Source organism: Sorex araneus, chromosome 2, assembly GCF_027595985.1.
Source record: "Sorex araneus isolate mSorAra2 chromosome 2, mSorAra2.pri, whole genome shotgun sequence".
Lineage (NCBI taxonomy): Eukaryota > Metazoa > Chordata > Mammalia > Eulipotyphla > Soricidae > Sorex > Sorex araneus.
The window spans coordinates 7,610,487-7,632,262 of NC_073303.1; the positions used below are offsets into that span (position 1 = coordinate 7,610,487).

Here is a 21,776-nt window from a genome sequence, read left to right on the forward strand (position 1 = left end):
CTTGAAGAAAGAGACCCGAAGTGGGAACTGTCGGATCAAGAGCGGGGCTCAGGGGGCTGCTCCTTCTGAGGCAGGTCGGCGGGGAAGAGCCTCCTTCTGCTGCGTGCAGAAAGGGCTCCCCGATTCCTAACCCGCTCCAGCCCGAAACACTCGGGCCCCCCAACCCCCCGGAACGCAGGCGCCCGAGGCCCCGCCCCGTCCTAGAGACTCGGCCCCTCATTGGCTCCCAGGCCGGGGGGTGGAGCCCCGGTCGCGGGAGCGGTCACGTGGCGGGGGCGGGGCTGCGCCGGCCGCGTCCCTGCGGGGCTGGGAGGGCTCGGGGAGCCGGCCCTGTCGGCCTGCGCGCGCCGGGGGCGGCCGGGCCCGCGCGCCCCGGAGCTGCTGCGCCCCAGGAGCTGGGCCTGGCCCTCGTCCCGCCCCCGCCCCGGCGTCCCTTCCCTTCGGGCCCCGGAGGTCCTCCGCCGCAGCGCCCACGGCCGCTCGGAAGCCCCGTTCCAAGTGTCCGGAGAGTAACCGGAAGTGCCGGCCCAGGCCGCGGGGCGGCGCCGGCGGCTGCTGGGTAAGCGCGACCCGCGGGGCCTCGGAGGGGCACGTCCCTCGGAGGCGGCGGGCGGGACGCGGGGGCACCCGAGGCATCCCCCCCCCCCGCCAGCCGCCCCCATCTCCCCGCCGCCGACCCTGAAGGCGGAACGCGGACCGCAGGGCCGGCAGAGAAAAGTTGGGAGCAGCTTAGGATGGTCGCTCCTGGAGGTAACAGTGCCCGGGCTGTTGCGGGCGATCGGGAGCTTTCACGGGGGCAGAGAGGAACCAAGGACGTTGTGTGGCTCTCCCTCCCTCCACCCCCCCGTCGCTAGTAGATCTGGGCTGTTGCCGTCGGGTCTGAGTGCAGGAGAACCGGGCGGGTTCAGTCCTTCCCGAGCGGGAGGTGGGAATGCCGCATCCCACGCAACTTTGTAAGCTGTGCACGTTACGGTGTTGGTCTTGGAGCTTAGAGCGATCGGAGAATAGGTCCCGGGAGGGTCCGGATTTAGAGGACTAAACCCTTGCGATCAAGTAGATCTTGAGCAAAGAACTGAACTAAGGTGACTCTAACCCGAAGCAGTTAACGGGGCCGCGGGCTTAGACGGCGCGTAGGACCTTTGCCTTGCACGCAGCCGACCTGGATTCGTCCCCTGCGCTCCTCTGGAGCACCGCCAGGGCTAGTTCCTGAGCGCAGAGCCTGGAGTAACCCCCGAGCATTGCCGGGGGTAGCCCAAAGCAAAAAGCCAAAGCAGTTGGGTAGGAGAAGGGCTCCAGCAAACTAGACAGGGCTCGGGACTTGATTGGGACATCAGTCGTCGTCCTGAAGGATTTGGGGACATAACGGAGGGGACAGCTCCAAGATACACAGCTCCGAGGAGGCACATCGGACTAGCCAGTAAATGGGAACAAGGTTTCTATGGCCATCGTGCCCCAGGAAAAAAAAATGTTAAATTTCACAGATATCTTACAGACGGTTGTTTTTCTTTAGGCGTGTTGGGAGTCTTCAGTGCCCCTTTCGGTATGAAGGTGCGAACGGAGGGGGAGGGAAGTTGGGATGATGAGAATTGGAGGGCAAGAAGGAAAGGAAGAAGGTATGTGGGGAAAGGGACCGACACTTAGATCCCCAAACAGGGCGCGGAAATGAGGTCTGAGTCTCCCGGGTGAAACGTCTCCTGTCCGATGTGCCTGGTCAAGGCAGGTTTGCAGAAGTTGGTTCTTGATGGGAGGTCTAGGAGGGCAGCGTTCCCGGTGAAGTCAGTGGGAGAGCGAAGCCCTGGCTCAGCTACGGAATTAATCTCTGCAAGATCTTTCTCTTGACTGCCCTAAGTATAGGGCTCCGTTATCTGTAAGGTGCAAACATTAACACCTGTAGCTGTCTTATGAGTTCTTGGAAAGAGTAGATGAGATAATTCCCTAGCCCGGGGCCCAGTGCAATAAGCATTTCTTCTTCAGATAATATGTTAGTGACTTTGCTTTGGCTCCGACATGCTTTCAGCTGGAACGGTAACCTTGATCTTGGAGGGTTTATACTCAGCCTTTCCGCTTGGGCTTTTTATTGCCTTGCCTGCTTATTCTATGCACTCTGACCCTGGCCAAGGAAAATCAGCCTGTCTGACGACATAAGAGAGATCTCTTAGAGGCAAGAACACTGAGCTCAAAATTAAAGGGTATCTTTAATTTGGGTTTTTGGGCCATACTGGTGGTGCTCAGGGGTTTCTCCTGACTCTGCACTCAGGAATTAACTCCTGGCAGTGCTTCGGGGGACCATAGCAAGCAGGCACCCTACCTGCTGTACTATCTATCCAACCTCCTTAAAGGATCCCTTTGAGTTTGGCACGTGACCAGCCAGGGATCAAGCAACACCAGGGATGATGGTGGTTCTTTGTGGAGGGGGGAGTTTATTTATTTGGGTTTTTTTGTTTTTGGCTTTTTGGGTCACACCCAGCAGTGCTCAGGGGTTACTCCTGGCTCTGCACTCAGGAATTACTCTTGGCGGTGTTGTGGGGGACCTATGGGATGCTGGGGATCAAACCTGGGTAGGCCGCATGCAAGGCAAACACCCTACCCACTGTACTATCGCTCCTGCCCCTTATTGATATTTTTTATTCATTCCCTAAGTGTGTTCTAGATACTAGGGGTATTGTGGTGAACAAAGACTGAGTCCTAACCCTAATGGACGCTGTATTCTATTTAGAGACCAATCCACAGAAACAAATATCACTGCAAAGTAGGAAGATGTTAAGGGCTACGGAGATAAATAAAGTGAATAATAGAAGTCTGCCATTTTAGCTGAAGTACTCTAGGGTTCGATCTGAAGATAGCACAGCGGGTAGGGCGTTTGCCTTACACATGGCCGACCCAGGTTCGCATGGCCGACCCAGGTTCGATTCCTCCACCCTCCTTGAGAGCCCAGCAAGCTACCAAGAGTATCCCACCTGCACGGCAGAGCCTGGCAAACTACCCTGGTGTATTTGATATACTAAAAACAGTAACAAGTCTCACAGTGGAGACATTACTGGTGCCCACTCAAGCAAGTCGATGAACAACCGGACGACACTGCGACATTGCTACAGTGCTACTTTTTGGGTCGCACCCTGTGTTGCTTAGGACTCACTCCTGACTTGGCATTCAGGAGTTAGACTCCTGACAGTGCTCGGGGGGCCATATGGGATGCCAGGGTGGCCGTGTGCAAGGCAGGCGCCCTACCCACTGTATTATCCCTCTGGCCCCTAAATGTAAATTTTATAAGACAAAAGTCCCACAGGCTCATCATCTGATAATTGTGCTTTCTCTGAAGGTCTGTGTATCTTTACCTAGTTGTGATTCTCAATTCTTCACTTTCCTGCATTTCTCCATAATTTCTACATGGTCTTCCTACTAATCGCTGTTTTTTATTCATTAATTATTTTAAATTGATTTATCAGGGCTTTATATAAAAGGTAGGCACAGGGAACAGACTCAGTAAATATTAGGGATTTTGTGAGGGTGGAAATAGAAAGACGGGATGTGGGTCACAGGTAAAGCGCATTCCTTATGTGCATGAGATCTTGGTGCCGTGCCAAGCACAAACAAAAAAAAAAAGAGAAAGAAACCAGTAAATCTACCATTGGTTTAACATCTGTCGAGACCTAGACACTGAGCTGAGCCTTTTACGGACAGTGTCGCAGACCTGTAGCAGCTATGAGGACAGTAATACTATCTTACTGGTTGTGAAAGAAAGAAATTGGAGCTAAAGGAAGTTCAGTAATTTACCCATGTTCTCACAACTATAAAGGAGTAGTGGAAATTTGAGCTCAAATTTGATTCCAGAATTTGAAGTTTTAGGTCACACAGTATACCAGTTCTCAGTATATTCTTTAAAGACAAAAGATCTTTTAATTTTGGAGTAATTTCACTTGTAAAATGAGACAAAATGGTACAGAAATGCTTATAATCCCTAATGTAAAAAAAAAGCAAACATTTTTGCCATGTTTTTTTTTTTCTTTTTGGGTCACACCCGGCGATACACAGGGGTTTCTCCTGGTTCTACAGGGGACCATATGGGATGCTGGGATTCGAACCCAGGCCGGCCACATGCAAGGCAAACACCCTACCCGCTGTGCTATCGCTCCAGCCCCAATTTTTGCCATGTTTGCTCTATCATTTTGTCTACATGTTTTACTATATACCAACACAATACACGTATATGGCTCCTTTTTTTTTTTCCTGAATCTTTTGAGAGTAAATTACAGACATCCTGCCTATTTAATTGAGTGTTAAGTTCAAAAGTCCTAAGACGTGAAGTCCAAAGTCTTAAAGTAATGAAGCCCCAAATTCCTTGAATATGTAATGAATTGCTTCTCTTTCTCATGCTGCCATGAGAAAGTTACATGCTGTCCTAAAAAGAATTGGAAAAAGTGGTCACTCGGATGATTTTCTGTAGAACCGTATTCTTTCCCAGACATGGAGCTGGGAGCACCTACCATTAACAACCTTTCATTTTGCTTTGTTTGGGTCACACCCAGCAGTGCTCAGGGCTCACTGCTGGCTCTGTGCAGGGGGATCACTCCTGGTGGTGCTCAGGGGACCAGCCGAGGTGCCAGAGATTGAACCCAGCACCGTAGCCTTGGTCCCTCGCACCGAGCCCCTGGCCTGGGTGCAGCTATTGTTGGACACAGCTTGGGAGGCCATGAAAAGAAAACAAAACAAAGCAAGTCTCTGTTCTCTTCCATTATCTACAATCATCATAGGCAGGCAAGTTTCATATTATCTAACTTTTGGGTCTTTCTTATTCAAATTTAGCCAGTTGTGCCATTAAGAAGTATGGTTTTTAGGAAAAGAAAGTAAATTGTGGTCCAAACTCTAAACCTTCATCAGCTGTTTTATTGTCATGTCTTCTTTATTGTGAAACATTTCCTCAGACTTTGTCTTTCTTAATCGTGGCTTTTTATTTTTTTTTAATTTATTTATTTTTTTTACTTTTTTTTTAATGTAAAAGAATTTTAAGCCATTTATTCGGTAGAATTTCTCTCAGTTTAGTCTGATGTTTTGTCATGAGATCACATCATACCTAGTTTGGCAAGATACCACAAACGTTCATATGAACTGTAGTAAGCACTGCCCTCGAGGTGCATGAGTCTGTGACATTCGGAAGACAAAGTTACCACCTAACAACACACTTCATAGACTGTAGCCTGCCCTTAGTGACGTATGACATATGTGTGTAGTATTGTCATAAAGGAAGTAAAACTTAATTTCTTTCTTGAGTTTCCATTGGCAGTGGATGTTGGCTTCTGTTGGAGCGCTCAGCATCTAGTCGTGGGACTTTCTCCCTGGAGCTGCTGCCTTGCAGTAGCCGATGAATTTGTTTTCTACTGTTGAGCCAACTTGGCATTCCTCGAATAACTCTTATGCAGTCATGCTGTGTTCCTTTCCCTTTCTTGCTGGTTTTGATTTTGCGCCTTACCTCATTGTTGGCCCAAAGGTGATCAGGGATTACTCCAGACTTGTTCCGAGGACCACCTGGGGTGCTGGAGGCTGAACACCTGGTTCTGCACTCAGGAATTTCTCCTGTAGGTGCAAGGCAAACCCCCTCCCCACTGTGCTGTCGCTCCTCTTATTCTTGTTTTATAAGTCTATGCTTTCTCCCCTTTCTTCATTGTTAATTTATTAACTAGTTGTTTATGTAAGTTTTTCAAAAGAAGCATGGGGGGCCGGAGCAATGGTATAGCTGATAGGGCGTTTACCTTGCACGCAGCCAACCTAGGTTCGATCCCTGGCATCCCATGTGGCACTGCCAGTAACCATGAGTAACTCCTGAGCACCACCGGCTGTAACCCAAAAAATACTGGGGTTGGAGGGGTGGGTGACACCCAGTGGACTTCCTCCCAGCTCTGTGCTTAGGGATCAACTCCTCGTGTGCCACAGTCGCTATGTGGTGTGAGAGTTACCTGGAATTGGCTGCGAGCAAGGTGAGCACCATAACACCTGAATTACCTCTCTAGCCCTGAAATAGGATTTTAATTGATGGTTAGGTTGTTGGGGTTTTTTTGGGTGCATTTTCACTTTTCTACTTTTTAACTTTACTTTTCTTAGTTTATGATTTAAGACTGTAAAACTAAGCTTCTGGAAGCGTGCGGCTGCAAAGCAGCCGTGTGACATCTTATAGCCTAGTTCTCCCTCTCAGAGAACCTTGTAAGCTACCGAGAGTTTCCTGCCCCCATGGGAGAGCCTGGCAAACTCCCCGTGATGTATTCACATGCCAAAAACCAGTAACAATGATGGGTCTCATTCCCCTGACCCTGAAAGAGCCTCCAATTCGTCACCTTTAGGAAAGACGAGGAAAGAGAGGCTGCTAAAATCTCAGGGCTAGGACGAATGGAGACGTTACTGATACCACTCAATCAAATCAAGAAAATCGATGATCAACGGGATGATGATGATGATTTAAGAACTTAGTTTGTTCATTTATTAGGTAGATAAGCAGTGGTAAGGCTGGACTGTAGTCATAGTACAGCTGGTAAGATGCTTGTCTTGCACAGGGCCAACCCAGGTTCAATCTGTGGCATTACATATGGTCCCCCGAGCCCACCAACAGTGATCCCTGAGTGCAGAGCCAAGAATTACCCCTGAGCACTGCAGGGTGTGACCCCAAATCCCTCCTCCCACAAAAATAAGTAGTAAGGCTGTTAATAATCTTGTTTTTGGAAGATTCATTAAAAAAAAGTTGACTTTTATTATTGCTGCTTTTGTAGTTAAGTGCTAATGCTAGCACTTTTTAGCACTTTTTAGATTCGTTTCCTACTTTTCAAAAATTCTTATCATACCACTTTATGTTAATAATCTCTTTATCACTGCTGTAAATTTATCATTACACCTGAAATATTTTATTACATGGCCTCAATTATGTAATACAGTGATAAATATTTAAAATGTTAGAAACTACTTTCTTTTTATGTGCAAAATACATAACCTTTATGTTAAAACTGTATGTAAAGATACAGTCTTGCTTCCTGTAAGTTGTTTGTTGTTTCTTGTCTTTTGCTGCAGACAGCAGCGCTCAGGGGCTACTCCCAGCAGGCGATCCAGCTGGGCCTCACATGTGCTCTTGCCCTTTTCAGCTCTCTTCCTGACCCCCTCATTAACTTAAAAACATTTGTTACTATAATTTAATTTTTTTTCATTTAAATTAATTAAAAAATTAAGTTACGTTGTGACATATCAGGGTTCATGAAATATCAGGGTTAGTGCCTGTGTAATCGGAGAATAAGCCCCATGCCCACGGCTCAGTTCCAGAGTCATCCCGCCGCCAGAGGGCGCCCTGTCCACCTCCTCCCCGCCCCTTCCCTTTCACAATGACCTCTCAGGGTTTGTTGTCTTTCTGCAAGTTTTGTTGCTCCATTACTTGTATTCCATGTGAGCAAAACTACTTCACAGAATCCCTCACATCCACTCTTATTTCGCTTAGCGTAAGCACTTCAGGTTCCATTCATTCTGTACCAAAAGGCATGATTTCATGATTTTGGTTTTGTCTTTCGTGGTTCCAGGGATCACTTATGTAAGACCTGTGCTTTACCACCGAGCCATCCCTGGCCACAATTTCAACTTTTTAATGGCAGCTGAGCTCTTAGCAGTCTTCTGTGATGGGCACTTAGGCGGATTGCATGCTTTGGCTGTGTGATGGGAGCTGCTGAGAATATCCAGGCACTGCTGAGAATATCCATCCCTCTGAGCGAGCATTTTCATAGTCTTCAGATAAATGCCCAGGAATAATGGTAGTAGGTGGTTTAGAATTTTTTTCACCAAGAATCTCCATACCATTTTCCAAAGATGTTTCATCCATTTGCATCCCCTCTGGTAGTGTTCTTTTTTCTTACCAACACTTTATTTTTTTCTAATATTTTTTACTATGTTCACCGGTGTGAGGTAGTAACATATTGTGGGTTTGATTTGTATTTTAATTACACATCATTTTCATGTATGTGGCCCATGTCTATGTCTTTGGCTGTGTTTTTTCAGGTCTTTAAGCCCAGTTTTGGATAGAGTTGTTCTTGAATTGGGAGAGTTCTTTTTATATTTGGATATTATCAGATATCTGTCATGCAAATATCTTCTTCTAGTTCCTGGTTAATTTTTTTATTCTTCTGGTAGTTTTGTGTAAATTGTAAATGCTTTTTGTAATTTGATCTATTCTCAAATGTTTGCTGTGTAGAAGTTTTGACTTGATCTCAACCCCTGTGTTTTTTTCTTGGATGATCAATTCTTTAATCCATTCTGGATTTATTTTTTCTTCATCTGTAACTATTCCTTTACTTATCCTTTTGTTTTGCAGAATGATTTCTCAGGGCCAGGAAGTGAAGACTGCTTTTTATCCATCTTAAGTTCTGGGTAAGTGATTTCTTCAGTCTTTTGAGGTTCTCTTTCTAGATTGTGTCTGAGCAGAGTAGCTCCCATTCATTGTGGCCTTTAGTCCTTTTTCTTCACTACATAAGTATACCAGAGAATTTCCAGGATCCAGTCATGCACTTAGTAGATGTTTATTGAGGACCATTTTTGTGCCTGGTGCTACTCTGTGTACTAAAGAAAGGACAGCAAACTCGACAGATATCCATGCCACATTTTAGCAAGAAGCAATAAACCAGTGAGTAAATGACACAGTATGTTTAGAAAGTGATGTATCATGGAGTAAAACAAGGCAGAAACGGGGAATAAGGAATGCTGGGACATGCAGACCAATCAATTTTAAATAGGATTGACAGAAAATGTCACTAAGAAGTGACATTTAGGGGCTGGAGCAGTAAGACTGAGGTTAAGGTATTTGCCTTACAGGCTGCAGACCCCAGTTCAGTCGCCAGTGTCACCTGGTCCACAGAATGTCATCAGACCTGACCCTTGCATTGAACCACCAGCTGTGGTCTCCCCCTCTCCAAAACAGAAATGAATCTATAAAGCTGTTCAGCAAAGTCAGAGAGTTGCACATCGCTGGAGGAAGCTCATGGGAAACGAGGGCAGGTCTGAGTGGGAGCCCGCGGGGAATTGCTGGGCCTGGATGGGAACCGCAGAGAAGACTAGGACGACGGGGCAGAGGGGCAGCGACAGGGCTTGGCACGTGGGCCAGAGTGGAACTTCTTAGGGGTCTGTGACAAGAGGAAGCCATTGATGGGAACGGAGAACATAATCTGGCTTAGGTTTCAACATTCTTACACTGGCTGCAGAATGGAGAGTGAATGGAAGGGTGGTGAATTTGTTTGAGAGAGTATTTTTCTTTTTTCTTTTTTTTTTCTTTTTGCTTTTTGGGTCACACCTGGCGATGCACAGGGATCACTCCTGGCTCTGCACTCAGGAATCACTCCTGGCTGTTCTCAGGGGACCATATGGGATGCTGGGAATTGAACCCAGGTCGAGCGCGTGCAAGGCAAACGCCCTACCTGCTGTGCTATCGCTCCAGCCCCAGTATTTTTTTTTATGAAGGTTTGTGATCATATGGTGATACCAAAGAAGAATCTTATGTTATCATCTTAATCATAAGTGTAAGAATTAGCACAGGAGGCTTACTAGGAGCTCTGCAGTAGTTAACCTGCTGTTTATCGCAGACGAGTAGGCAGTGTCTATTACTAATCCATTTTGCCTGAAGAAACTAGGAACAGAATGCTAAAGTAGCTTACCTAACATCACACAGCTAGGCTATTTTTCTTTCTTTTTTTTCAAAAAAATTTTCAGAGTTATTCACAGTAATTGATTACCTTCAATATTTCAACACCAATCCCACCACCATTAAACCTTCCCACTACCATTGTTTCAGATTTTCTCACCACTATCCAAGCCTTCCCCCAAAGCAGATGCTAAATAATTTATTTTGTATTGCTTCTTATGAATTGACTAAAAATGATTCAGAAAGGTTTCCTTAAAGGAATGTGTGTGAAAAATGTTGTATATCATCTTGGGTGTCTTTGAGCCCCTGCCTTAGAGATCACTAACATGTTGGATGGTGATTTTGGGGTCCGGAGGCATCTCTGCAGCATGTTATGTTTTCTGAGATTCATTTGAGTCTCTGGGTCACTAATGCGCTTAAATGGCACCCAAAGGCAGTTCTTAAACGTGACTGCCAGAAACCGGAAGCACTGGAGATGGGAGGAATGGCCCATTCCCAAATCGGTGCGAGCCTGGAGATTCTAGTCACAAGTCTGCGTACCTGAGTTTGTCAGCAGATTCATTCCCATGCGTGGGGGGCTCGGGGCAAGCCTGTGAAGGTCCACCCTGAGTGTGGTTGCAATTGGGTCCTGGAGTTTGCCACTGCCAGAGTTCTTTGGGGACAGGCGGAAGGACACACTTGCCCCCTGCCGATGTGTCCAGTTGAAGTCAGCCTGCCGCAGGGTGAGGAGACATTTCCACAGCGTGTAGCTCTCTTTCAAGTTCCATTTGTGAGTCTCAAGGATAATTTTCATAGGCGTCATCTTTATCTGCTTGGCACTAGAATTTTAATGATCACTAGCCATTCTCTCCAAACTTCTCAGGGAAAAAAAAAGATTTCGCACATGGTGACTCAATAAAAAATTAAAAAAAAAAAAAGATTTCGTAGATATTCACAGCCTCTTTTCATCTGTTTTCTTTCTAATAGCATACAATAGCTTAGACACTCTTGATTACCAGCTGAAACAAGAGGAAGATGAAGAGCCCTAATTTTGAGACCACCCAGATTCATAAAAGAAACAGTTCCTGGGGTTAGAGAAACAGTACAGTGTGGGGGGGGTGTTTGCCTTGCACACACCTGCACATTTAACCTGGCACTTTGGATAGTCCCCTGAGCCCCACCAGGAGTGACCCCTGGGCACAGAGCCAAGAGCAGTTCCTGAGCACTGCAGGGTGTCACATACAAAAAAAAATCTTCCTGGTACTTTAACAGTATATGTGACTTTGGTCTTGTGTTAACGAAGAGGAGAGCTGTAAAACCTAAAATCCGAGGCTCAATTTCTATCTCTTGTGCAGTGATTTTAATTTTGAGTGTCTCTTAATCGTAGACATATGAATAATATTACTGCTTTGTCTCATAGGATTGGCAGTACCAAATAAGGAATTAATGTATATGATGCTCGAAACCTCTGGAGACAGACTGCTCATGACTGGAAGGTCTATAATAGATGTCTCCTTCAAGTTTTGCATCAAGAAAATGACTTTGAAGAGAACGATGGGTCAGGAAGACCAGTGGGAAACTCCCTAGGAGAGAGCCCTAGAAAATGTACGCTTCCAAAGAAAGGTATAATCGGAGAACTCAGAAAAAGAAAATCTATCATGTGTGCCCTCAGAAGGGTAAAAAGATTTTTATTCATGTACACGAGATTACTCAAATAGATGATCAGATATACCAGTGCCTTGAACGTGAGCAAGACCTCTGTGAAAACTTAGCTCTTATTATGTGCGAACGAGCCCACGCTGGGGAGAAAGCTTATCGATGTGATATGTGTGAGAAGACCTTTCCCCAAAGCGCAGATCTCGTGTCGCATCAGAGGCTCCACGGCTATGAGAAACCTTATAAGTGCAGCAAATGCGAGAAGAGCTTCTGGCACCACTTGGCCCTTTCCGGGCACCAGAGAACACACGCAGGGAAGAAGTACTACACGTGTGACATCTGCGGCAAGAACTTCGGCCAGAGCTCGGACCTGCTGGTGCACCAGCGGAGCCACACGGGCGAGAAGCCGTATCTGTGCAGCGAGTGCGACAAGTGCTTCAGTCGCAGCACCAACCTCATCCGGCACCGGCGGACGCACACGGGAGAGAAGCCGTTTAAGTGTCTGGAGTGCGAGAAAGCGTTCAGCGGGAAGTCGGACCTCATCAGCCACCAGAGGACTCACACCGGCGAGAGGCCCTACAAGTGCACCAAGTGTGACAAGAGCTACCGGCACCGCTCCGCCTTCATCGTGCACAAGAGGGTGCACACGGGGGAGAAGCCCTACAAGTGCGGCGCGTGCGACAAGTGCTTCGGGCAGAAGTCAGACCTGATCGTGCACCAGCGGGTGCACACGGGGGAGAAGCCCTACAAGTGCCTGGAGTGCATGCGCAGCTTCACCCGCAGCGCCAACCTCATCCGGCACCAGGCCACGCACACGCACACCTTCCGGTGCCTGGAGTACGACAAGACCTTCGGCTGCGGCTCGGACCTCATCGTGCACCAGAGGATCCACATGGACGAGAAGCCACGCCAGTGGGCGGCCTGTGAGAACGGCTTCCTCCTGGGCATGGACTTCGTGGCGCCGCAGAAAATGAGAACTCAGACGGAGGAGCTGCGCCACAAGTACGGCGTGTGCGACAGAGGCCACCACCAGAGCCCAGCGCTCGCTCCGCATCCAGCAGGCGGTGACAAGCCTTATCTGTGTCGTGCGGGTGACAAAGGCCTGGAGCTCAGCCCTCCTCGGGCAGCAGACGCCTCACAAATGTCTTGACCAGACAGAAATGTTAATTTGTTTTTTTGGGTTTTTTTTAACGTACATGTTTCAGACTCATTAAGGTGGAAAGAAAACTCTTAGGTCAATCTCAGACTTTCCTCAGACTTCAGTGGGGACCAGAGAATCTGCAGTCAGACGAAGTGAGATGGTTCGCACAGAGCTGCCCTGGCAGGACCCCTTCCTCGTCACTGCAGTGAGAAACCTTACAGACGCCCTGAGTTTGGGGAAAGCGTTAGTTGAGTTCATCCATGAGCACCTGCAAGGGCGCTCAGGATTCCGAGATGAGAAACCTTACAAGGCAATGAGTGTGAGCTTTCTGCCAGTGCGTCCCCCTCCCCGTTCTAAGGGAATTCATACCGAGGACTGCTGTTCCAGGTCCTCAAGGTCAGTGGTGCCCCAGGCCGTTTGCACCGCTCTCTGGACTCCAGAAAACCCACAGTGAGGAGAAAGCTCGGCAAGAGCGAAACAAACCAACAGAACTCTGACTTGGCGATCAGTGAAGCCAGACTTGGGAAAGTTTGTATGTTTCTCCTGAACGTGGCAAAAACAGGAGCTTGGAGCACCTTCTAGGGTTCTCAACAAAAATGGCCTGTTCTAAGGAAAGACCTTCCAAAGTGAATGACAAAATTTCTATCAGTGACCAGCTCTTGTGGTGGTACCCCAGGGAACTCGGATAAGTTCAGACTAATACCAAATCTGAAAAAAAAAAAAAAAAAAAAAGAAACGCCTTGCTTGAAACGCCTACCTTAACGGGCCCCGAGAATGTCGCCTCTGCAGAAAAATCTGCTGTAGTGCGAGATCAAACTGTGAACAATGTACATAATAATAGTTTGCAAAGAGCTGTGCTCATAGGTGGCGGACCCATATGGTCAAGATGGTGTTAATAGAGTCAGGATGGAAACATTTTTAAATACCCGGAAGCTTTTCCTGGGAGGAATTTTAGGGCAAGTCAGAGTAGACCAAATAAATGGGTCGCTCAGGTCAAGATGTTTTCCTTTACCTGAACCACTTAATGATTGCTTTACTTTCCAGTTTTTAAATTTGGCAATCCAATAAAGGAAAGGACTGTAACCTTATACTAGAGGTGTGGCATGTGTTACTATTGGGGAAAGGAGTGTATCGACTTGGCCTCTGTTGATATTTTTTATTCTGGGCTAGATGGGGGTTAGTGTGTTGACAGTAGCATGGAAACTTCTGCTTGCAGTGAGAACCAAGCAGCTAAGGAGGAGCTATCCTGTATCAAAACTCCCCAAAACGCCTCTGGAGCACCTGCATCATGAAGAGGCATGTATTTAGCTTGTTCCTTAGTGTGAGTTGAGGAATACCTTCAAAAGTTTGTCTTAAAACGCCTTGCAGGTTATCACTAGTAATTGAGATTTCAGCTTTAGATACTCAACTCAGAAGTGCAAATTCTAGTTCTTCGTTTATCTTGTTTCCTTGAACGTAATCCTCTCATTTGCTCCTCACAAATTGGTCAAGGAAAGATAAGGTTAAAAAGCCTGAATAGCAAAGGACACAAGAACGCAGTTAATGGAGGGACTAGATTGTATTTTTAAGTATCTTGACTCCAAAGCTGGCATCTTTTCATTCCACCATCCTGTAGATAATAACAGATTAGGGCCCGCAGTGCTATGCCTTTTATTCACTTCAGTTCTGCTAGTGAAAATGAGGATCCTTTTTATTCTCAGGTGTGCAGTCACGACAGAAGGTATATATATAATGCTGGAAATGCAGAAGTTGGAATACTAGAAGGGTAGTTAACTGATTCATCAGAGGTTTAAGGATAAACACTTGTTTTTCAATTTATCCTATTTAACAGGGTAATATGACTATTAGTAACATCCTCTAGAAATACTATGATTAACCCAGGGATTTATAAATGGACATTTCTGGGATTTTTCTCTTCCCGTAAAAGGCAATATGAATATATGATTCGCACATTTGATTTCTAGGTTATTGGAGTATGTTGGTGCTAGTCTGAATCATCTGGTTGATCTTAGCAAATCACTGAACCTCCGAGAATTTGGTACTCAGACTCACAAGAGGTAACTGTGCTCATGACCCTTCGCTTTGATGCCAGTGGCTGGTGGGTGATTTTAATCATCTTTTGGTCCATGAATATAGCTCATAAGAAGGAATCGATTCTAGAGTATTTTTTTTTCTTTTCATTTAGAAAACCACCTGGAAATTTATATGATGCATTTCAGTAGTTTTTATAGTTTTCATACCATGTTGAGTGTGACAGAACACAGTTTTCTCTTTGAAAATCAATGCCTGTCACTAGTGTGTTTGACTGCCGTAACTTAAAATAGTATTGGGTGTATGGCACAGTGACACTGGAAATAAGTATGTGGCTACTTCCTACGATATGGGGAAAGAAACAGTTGGTACTACTGGAAGAATGATGATAAAATTAATCTGTCTGGAAATTGTCTCCAATCTTATTTTTAATTTTTTATTATTGAATCACCGTGAGATATAGTTACGAGTTTTCATGTTGTCTCTGATCTTTAAATTGAGAATGGTCCATCCCTCAAACAGAGCTTAGGATATAAAATAAATGAAGACTTCCAGCATGGAGGGAAGGTGTCAGTGTTCAGACAGCATAGCCTGAGGTTGGCAGGCCCGCTAGGGAGCCTGTCACCAAAACTAGAAGGTCACTTCTGGGAAGGATGGAGGTTCCCTGAAACAGTGCCAACCTAAATCTACCTCAGGTAAGTAGAAACAAGTTGTTTTTTTTTTCCAAGATTTCCGAACAAGATACTTGTGTTCAATGTATTTCTATGCTTTAATGTTTTGTTTTCCCGTAATTCTGAATAAATATTTCTCTGGAAAATTTTCATTTCTGTCTCTACTGTATTAAAATATTAATAAATTCTCCACACTTATATTAGGATGAAGCATTATTCAAGAAGCATTATTCAAGGGTTATGCAGTGTATGCATATGTTGAAGCTATCACAATATACTCTATTAGTAGTTTTGTCTTATTTTATTAAAACTGAAAAAAATGGATGTTCGTTTGTAGGATTGTTTTCCAAACTTTAGTTTTATACCTTTATTCTGAGGACCAGATATGTTTACTGTAGGCAGCAGAATGTTGACATTTGCATTTATGATTCATTGTCTTTAATCCATTCTGCCATTTTATGCATTTTAATTGGTCAGTTCAGAAATTTTGGATTACTAAAGGTGATTATTGAAAGTATTTAATGTCTTTAATACTTTGTTTTTAAGTGTTTCCTTGAATTGTAATTTTTTTGTAAATTTTTTTTTTTAATTTTTATCTATAAAACACTTTATCCTTTCTCTACCCTGAGTGGTAGTCTAGTAGGCTAGAGTATTGCCAGCTAAAAATCATTTTTCTTTAGAACTTGTGCCTTTGCTTTTTTTCAGTATCTGTGCTCTTTCGGTCTTGTATGGCTTCTGCAGAAAAGCCCATGAATAGTCTTATGAGGATTTCCTTATATGCAATTATTTATTCCCTAGATACCTACAGCTTTCTATTCTTTGGATTTTAGCACTTTACGGTGTTCTAGAATGTGCTTGGATTTGAGATTTTTTTAAATATTTGTTTTATGAAGTTGTTCATGATTCAGTAATCCGACACCAACCCCACCACCAGTTCACATTACATTCCCACCACCATTATTCCCAATGTTCCCAACCACCCCTCAAGCCTGCCCCTCTAGCAAGCCCTGAATAATTTATTTCATATTGCTTGTTATAATTTTCTGAAAATGATCAAAAAATATTTCCTAAAAGGTATGCATATATTGTCATATCTCACCATGAAACCATCAAACCCTTGAATAAGAGATTACTAATATATTGTTACTGATTAAGCCTTGTGTGTTTATATTTTGTTACTCCGGATTGGTTGCCTTCTGCTTTCCATCCCATCCAATGTGGTGTGCTACTCCGGATTTATCAGTGGTGTACAGTTGGAAGTGGTACTCCAGAAATTCAAATTTTTTGAGTGGGGTAATACAGCTGGAGTTAAAATCTTTAACTAGTTGGTGGCTTTGGGTTTGGAAGCATCTGGTGCAGCTTGTTGATGTCTTTTGAAATTTATTTATGGGTCTCTGGATCATGGCTTGTTAATGAGTTTATTTAGCCGAGAGGCAGTTCATGGGCATGACTACCAGGCTTCCGGAAGAACAAGGGGACTGGGGGATGTCACCCACCCCCAACTCTGAGAGAACCTGGAGATTTCAGTCACAAAACCCGGGTACCTGAGTTTTTCAACAGTTTCTGGACAAGTTTCATCCCAAGCTGTGGAGTGCGGCCGTGGGCATGGCAGACTGGAGTGCGGAGGTTTCTGGCTGTTTGGGTGGGTGGCGGCCCAACTGCCACTTTAGGATTTTTTTTTTTTTTTTTTTTTGCCATTTGGGTATTTATTTCCTTACCCAAATTAGTAAAGTTCTTGAGCATTCAACTAAGGTTTCTGTTCCATTCTCCTCTCTCCTGGGGCCTCTTTGATGAGGGTGTTGTTCTGGGTAGATCCCCGTCGGGCTCAACACTTGGCATATTTTATAACTGTTCATATGTCTTTCACCTCTGTACTCCCCAACTCACTTTCTGTTTACTACCCTCTAGTATTTAGCTCAACTGCTCAACTGTTTTCTTTTGGGGGTTCCCACACCTCACAGTACTCGGGTTACTTCCAGCTCTGCACCCAGGAATCTCTCCTGATGCTGCTTGCGGATCGAATCCAAGTCAGCTGTGCAAGGCGAGCACCTTGCTCAGTTTTTGTTCTATAAACCCATTATTGCTGTTTCAAGTTCTGTCTCTCCTCCTCCCTCTCCCCCCCTTTCTCTCTCTCACACACATTCCTTTTCTGATTCAGACTTTTAATGTCTGAGGCACACTGTGGTTTCTCAGGGACCTCTTGGCCATGCTTGAGGGTCACCCCTGGCAGTCCTCAGGGGACTCTGCAGTGTGGGGAACCGACTCAGTCTCCCGTATAGAAAGCCTCTGCCCGGCCCCATGGAGCTACCTTGCCAAACCGTTTATTTTTTTCATATTTTAACTTGTCCATTAAAGGAAACTGTATATTGATGTATTTTTAGGTTTCAACAAGTCTGTAATTCAAGCTGTGAGCTAAAGTGTATTCTAAGCCTTGTATTTTCCCCTGTTCTGGTTAAGATGATTGCCATCTGACAGATGATCTCTGAAAATTCAAATCTCTTGCTTCAAACATAAGTGAGACATAATAGAGATATTATGTAGGACAGTATTTAGCAGCTTTTTGTTTTGTTCATGCTAGGGAACCAGCCAGGGACCGAACCCAGTTTAGCGGCGGACACAGCAAGCACTTTCCCCGCTGTACTATGGCTCTGGCCCCTCCGGAACTTTTTTAAAGAGGTGTTTTGTGGGAGCTGAAAAGTTATTTAATCAGCATTGCAGGGTTGAATACCAATGGAGTCTAGTTAAACTACGGAGTTTGAAAAGGGTAATTTTATGTGGTTTCTTGGGGCCTCAAGGTACTATCTGAAAAAAAGGGGGAGGAATTGTCATTAGTAAGCTCAGAGGACAAAGCTCTTTGGTTACCCTAGTGACATCTGAGAGAAAATAGGTTTAATCGGGTAAATATACATCCACCAAAATGATGTGGCAAAAGTTAACATATAACCATTTCATCATAATTAATTTGATTAGTAAAGAATGTGTTTAATCCTTTAAAATGTGTTGTCTCCACGAATTCTAATTCTATAAAGTCAAAGTCATATTCCTCAAATTTATGTGTATCTGAAATCAAAAACTTTCTGATAAGCCCAGGCTATTATACACAGAAAATATACTAGTTAGCCTTGCAGTCAGAGCATGAAAGATTGTATTTTCTTTTCACTGTGACTTAGTTATTGAATCAGGCTGGTAGAATCTAAGAAACAACTAATTCTCAGTAATCAATTGATTATCATCTAAACGTCAAATTCTAATCCTACATAATCTATTAAAATATAAAAATAAAGGCTGGAGACTTCAGGAGTCACCAAGGAGTGTATATCAGGTGCCGAGGACTAAACCCAGGTGCAGTGAGCCCGGCTGGCAGGGTGCGAGGCCAGCACCCTATTTGCAGTACTATCTGTAATTTTTTACTGTCTGGCCACTTGTGTGCTTAAGCAAGATCTTAACAAGATGAGTCAAAGTAGATGAATCCACTTCACAAAGGAACACGTGGTTATCATACTGATGACTGTGAGGGGAACAGCACAAACATCACAGTACCACTTCAAGTTTCACCACCTCCAGATGGACCAGTTTTAATCCATATTGAGACCGTAGATCTCTTACAGAGACACCCCAATTTTCAGCTCCTCCTGTGGAAATGCATGTTGCAAAGTCCCCACAAGAAATGGGCCTGGAGGGCATCCTTTGGGCCCTCCCACCTCCTCCGCCCTGACATGGTTTGAGCCCAACACTCTACCCGCGCCAAGTGTTTGCAACTGGAGTACACAAGCTCTTCTGGAACTTTCGTTCACTCCTCCGGAATGTTCTGGTGACCAGGAAAGGATACGCTGATACACTGAAGGTCCTGCTCTCCAGAGCCAACCACCTTCCTCAGCGCATCCTGTCCCTCCCACACACCTACCGGGAGGTCTCCAGCAACCTCTGCAGGCTTGTTTCGGGGTCACACCTGGGCGCGCTCAGGGTCTGCTCCCTACTCCGTGCTCTAGGCCACTCAGTGCAGGGGACGAGACCCCACTCGCCCACACGTGCATATGTGCAGTCCGCAAATGGTCTCTGCAGCCCTGGGTCTAGCTGCTGTCGCATGCTGGTGGTATGGAAGACCCATACCAAGGGTCGTCTGTTATTTCCTGCCACCCAATATCCCTACAGAAAAGTTCACTCCAAATGCTCAGGCCACACAGGTAAGGCACCTCCGGCAAGCACATCCCGGAGTTAAAAACCCCTGATCTAGGCTCGGCACTCACCAGAGCAGCAGCTGGCCTGGGGCCCGAGAGGGAACAGGGGGTGAGTGAGGGGGCCAGAGAGAGCGGGGGCGAGGTGAAGGCCAGACAGACAGACAGGACAGAGAGTAAAGTGGGGACCAGCGAGAGCGGGCAGGGGGTCGGTGGCGGCCAGTGCGAGGACGCGCTCGCATGTGCCGGACCCTGGTCCCGAGTACAGCCAGGGGTGATCCCGCAACCCCTCACACCCCTGCGTGTAGCCCCCAAACCACGCCGGCCTGGACGGTTCGCAGCAGCCAGACAGGAAGCGGCGCTGGGCTAGGAGGCGGCGGAGTCGGCGGCGCGCGGCTTCTCCGGGGGAGGCTGGGCCCCGAAGATCCTGGCGAGGAGCCCGCGGTTGGAGCGGGCCTGTTCCTGGACGCTGGCCAGGCGGGCACGTTCCCGGCCCCCCGGCCGTGCTGCCTTCCGGGCCCTGAGCTCCTGCTCCGTGGGGCGCTGGGCGAAAGCCCAGGAGCCGTTGGGGCGGGTGGCGTCCCCGTCGGCGGCGAGGAAGCGCTTGCCCCGCTCCACGCTCTGCAGGTAGAAGTCAGTCTCCCGCTTGGCCTGGGCCACCTCGGCCCTCAGGCGCTGCCGCCGCACTTGGCGCTCAAACGCCAGGTGCTCGCTCAGGTGAGCCCAGGTGAAACGGTGCAGGTACTGCGGGCGGGAAAACAAACAGCTTGCACGGGGGGCGGCTCTGAAACGGGGCGTGGGGGGGGGGGCAATGACAGGACAGAGGTGCCTCACCTTGAGGTTCCACAGGTCGTAACGGAAGGGGCTGCGCCTCCGGGCGCCCATGGGCGTGTTGTGCAGACTGGCAGCCACGCGCTTGGCAACTCGCTTGTCCCGGAACTCCACCCAGCCCTCGGTGTAGTCCTTGCTGTACTTGGACCGCTTCTTCCCGCCCGCCGCCGCCGCCGCCGCCTTCTTCTTCTTGCGCTTCACGAACCCGTCTACGTGCCCAAACACAGCAAGCGTCAAGGGGGCCCCGCTGCGCGCACTCGACGGCACCGCTCACTCCCCCACCCCGTCTCCAGGCCGGGCCAGGATCCCCCCACCAGGTCTTGGCCCAGAGGGGGAGGGCTGCGAGACCACCTTCCCACTCGATCTCGGTCCCCCTGGGCCCCTCTCAACTCCGCCAGGCTAAAGCTCGAGCCCTTATTTCAGACCCGCAATGCCCTCCCACCCCAACTCCCATCAGTGCGGGGGAGGGGCGGGGGCGCTGATCACGGGGGCGGGGGGGGGCGCCGATCAGGGACCGTCTCGAGCTGGGACACGATAACGAGACGTGACGCGCGCCGTTTCTAAGAGGCTATTTCTTTAGCCAGCTATCCAGGCTCGCCCCGTCTATCAAAGTCGACTCGGGTCAATGAAAAGGGGGGCGGGGCCGGGGAAGATCCGCAGGTGTATCCGGAGATTCGGGGCTCGGCGGGGTGCTCCGCTCCACCGTCCCCTGCCCCCGCAGCGCCCGGCTGCGAGAAGCTTCTCAGCAGGGCCGCGAGCCGCCCGTCCCCAGGCCGCCGCCGGGGCCCCAGCACTTACCCTCGGGCTGGAAAAACACGCGCCCGACCTCGCCATAGGCGCTAAGAAGGTTCCGGACGTGCAAAGGCCGAAAGCGAGGCGGGAGGTGGCCCAGGTACACAATCCCGGGCACCACCCGCTTCCGGCCGCCGCCAGACGCCTCCTCACACTCCTCCTGCTCCTCCTCCGCCTCTGCCTCCTGCTCTCCGCCCTCCACAGGATCCTGCTCCGCGGCTGCTTCTTCCGAGTCCCCGGCCGCGCTGCCGGGCTCCGCGGCCGCCATGCTTGCCAGTGCCGGAAGCACGACGAGCCGGAAAAAACGCCGCGCGCTCTGTGACGTCATCCGCGCGCGACCGGCCGCTGCGAGGGGCGGGGCCCGTGCGGTCGCCCGGAGTGGGCGGAAGTGGGTCGCGGGGGGCGGTCTCCGGGCTGGACATCCTGGCTGACCTGAGAGCCAACGGAGAGAGCAGGGCTGGTCGCGCTACAACTGGCATCTGACGGGATTTCCAGCAACTCGTCGAACGGGGAAGAGGCCGGACGGGGCCGGCTCTCGCGAAAATTTTGGAGAAGCTACTTGGGGACCGGTGGCAGCTGTCCCGGCCGGCGGATTCGCATTTTACCCGAGGACCGGGTGCCTCTGTGCTTAGGGACTCCTCCTGCCACAAAGTTCTCGTGTATTGTGACTTTTGAAACGTGAACTACCGAAGGGAATAGGAGGGTCCCACCTACCTACATTTAAATATCGACTTTAACGGTCTCGCACTGATGAGACGGAGGGTCAGCCTGGCAGTTTCCCTAAGGGTTTGGACATGTCCTGCGACCATCATGGGTAACCGCGAATATACATGATTAGTGATTAGTAT

At 47.8% G+C, this 21,776-nt stretch overlaps 2 protein-coding genes across 3 annotated transcripts; one reads left to right on the forward strand and one right to left on the reverse strand.

Moving 5' to 3' along the window:
- Window positions 1-280: 280 nt before the first annotated feature.
- Window positions 281-15,282, forward strand: ZNF322 (zinc finger protein 322). 2 transcript variants are annotated; one of them, XM_055128896.1, is made up of 3 exons: window positions 281-559; window positions 8,333-8,388; window positions 11,052-15,282. In XM_055128896.1, the coding sequence occupies exon 3, from the start codon at window positions 11,235-11,237 to the stop codon at window positions 12,435-12,437; it is 1,203 nt and encodes a 400-aa protein (XP_054984871.1). In that variant the 5' UTR covers window positions 281-559; window positions 8,333-8,388; window positions 11,052-11,234; the 3' UTR covers window positions 12,438-15,282. The 2 variants fall into 2 exon arrangements, with proteins under 2 accessions (XP_054984871.1, XP_054984872.1); XM_055128897.1 differs by lacking the exon at window positions 281-559 and adding an exon at window positions 629-750.
- A 2,976-nt stretch (window positions 15,283-18,258) lies between these two features.
- Window positions 18,259-21,213, reverse strand: ABT1 (activator of basal transcription 1). The gene is made up of 3 exons (XM_055128907.1): window positions 20,935-21,213; window positions 20,140-20,345; window positions 18,259-20,049 (listed from the first exon to the last, which is right to left on the reverse strand). Exons 1-3 carry the CDS (start codon window positions 21,194-21,196, stop codon window positions 19,672-19,674), a joined length of 846 nt encoding a protein of 281 aa, XP_054984882.1. The 5' UTR covers window positions 21,197-21,213; the 3' UTR covers window positions 18,259-19,671.
- Window positions 21,214-21,776: the final 563 nt, after the last annotated feature.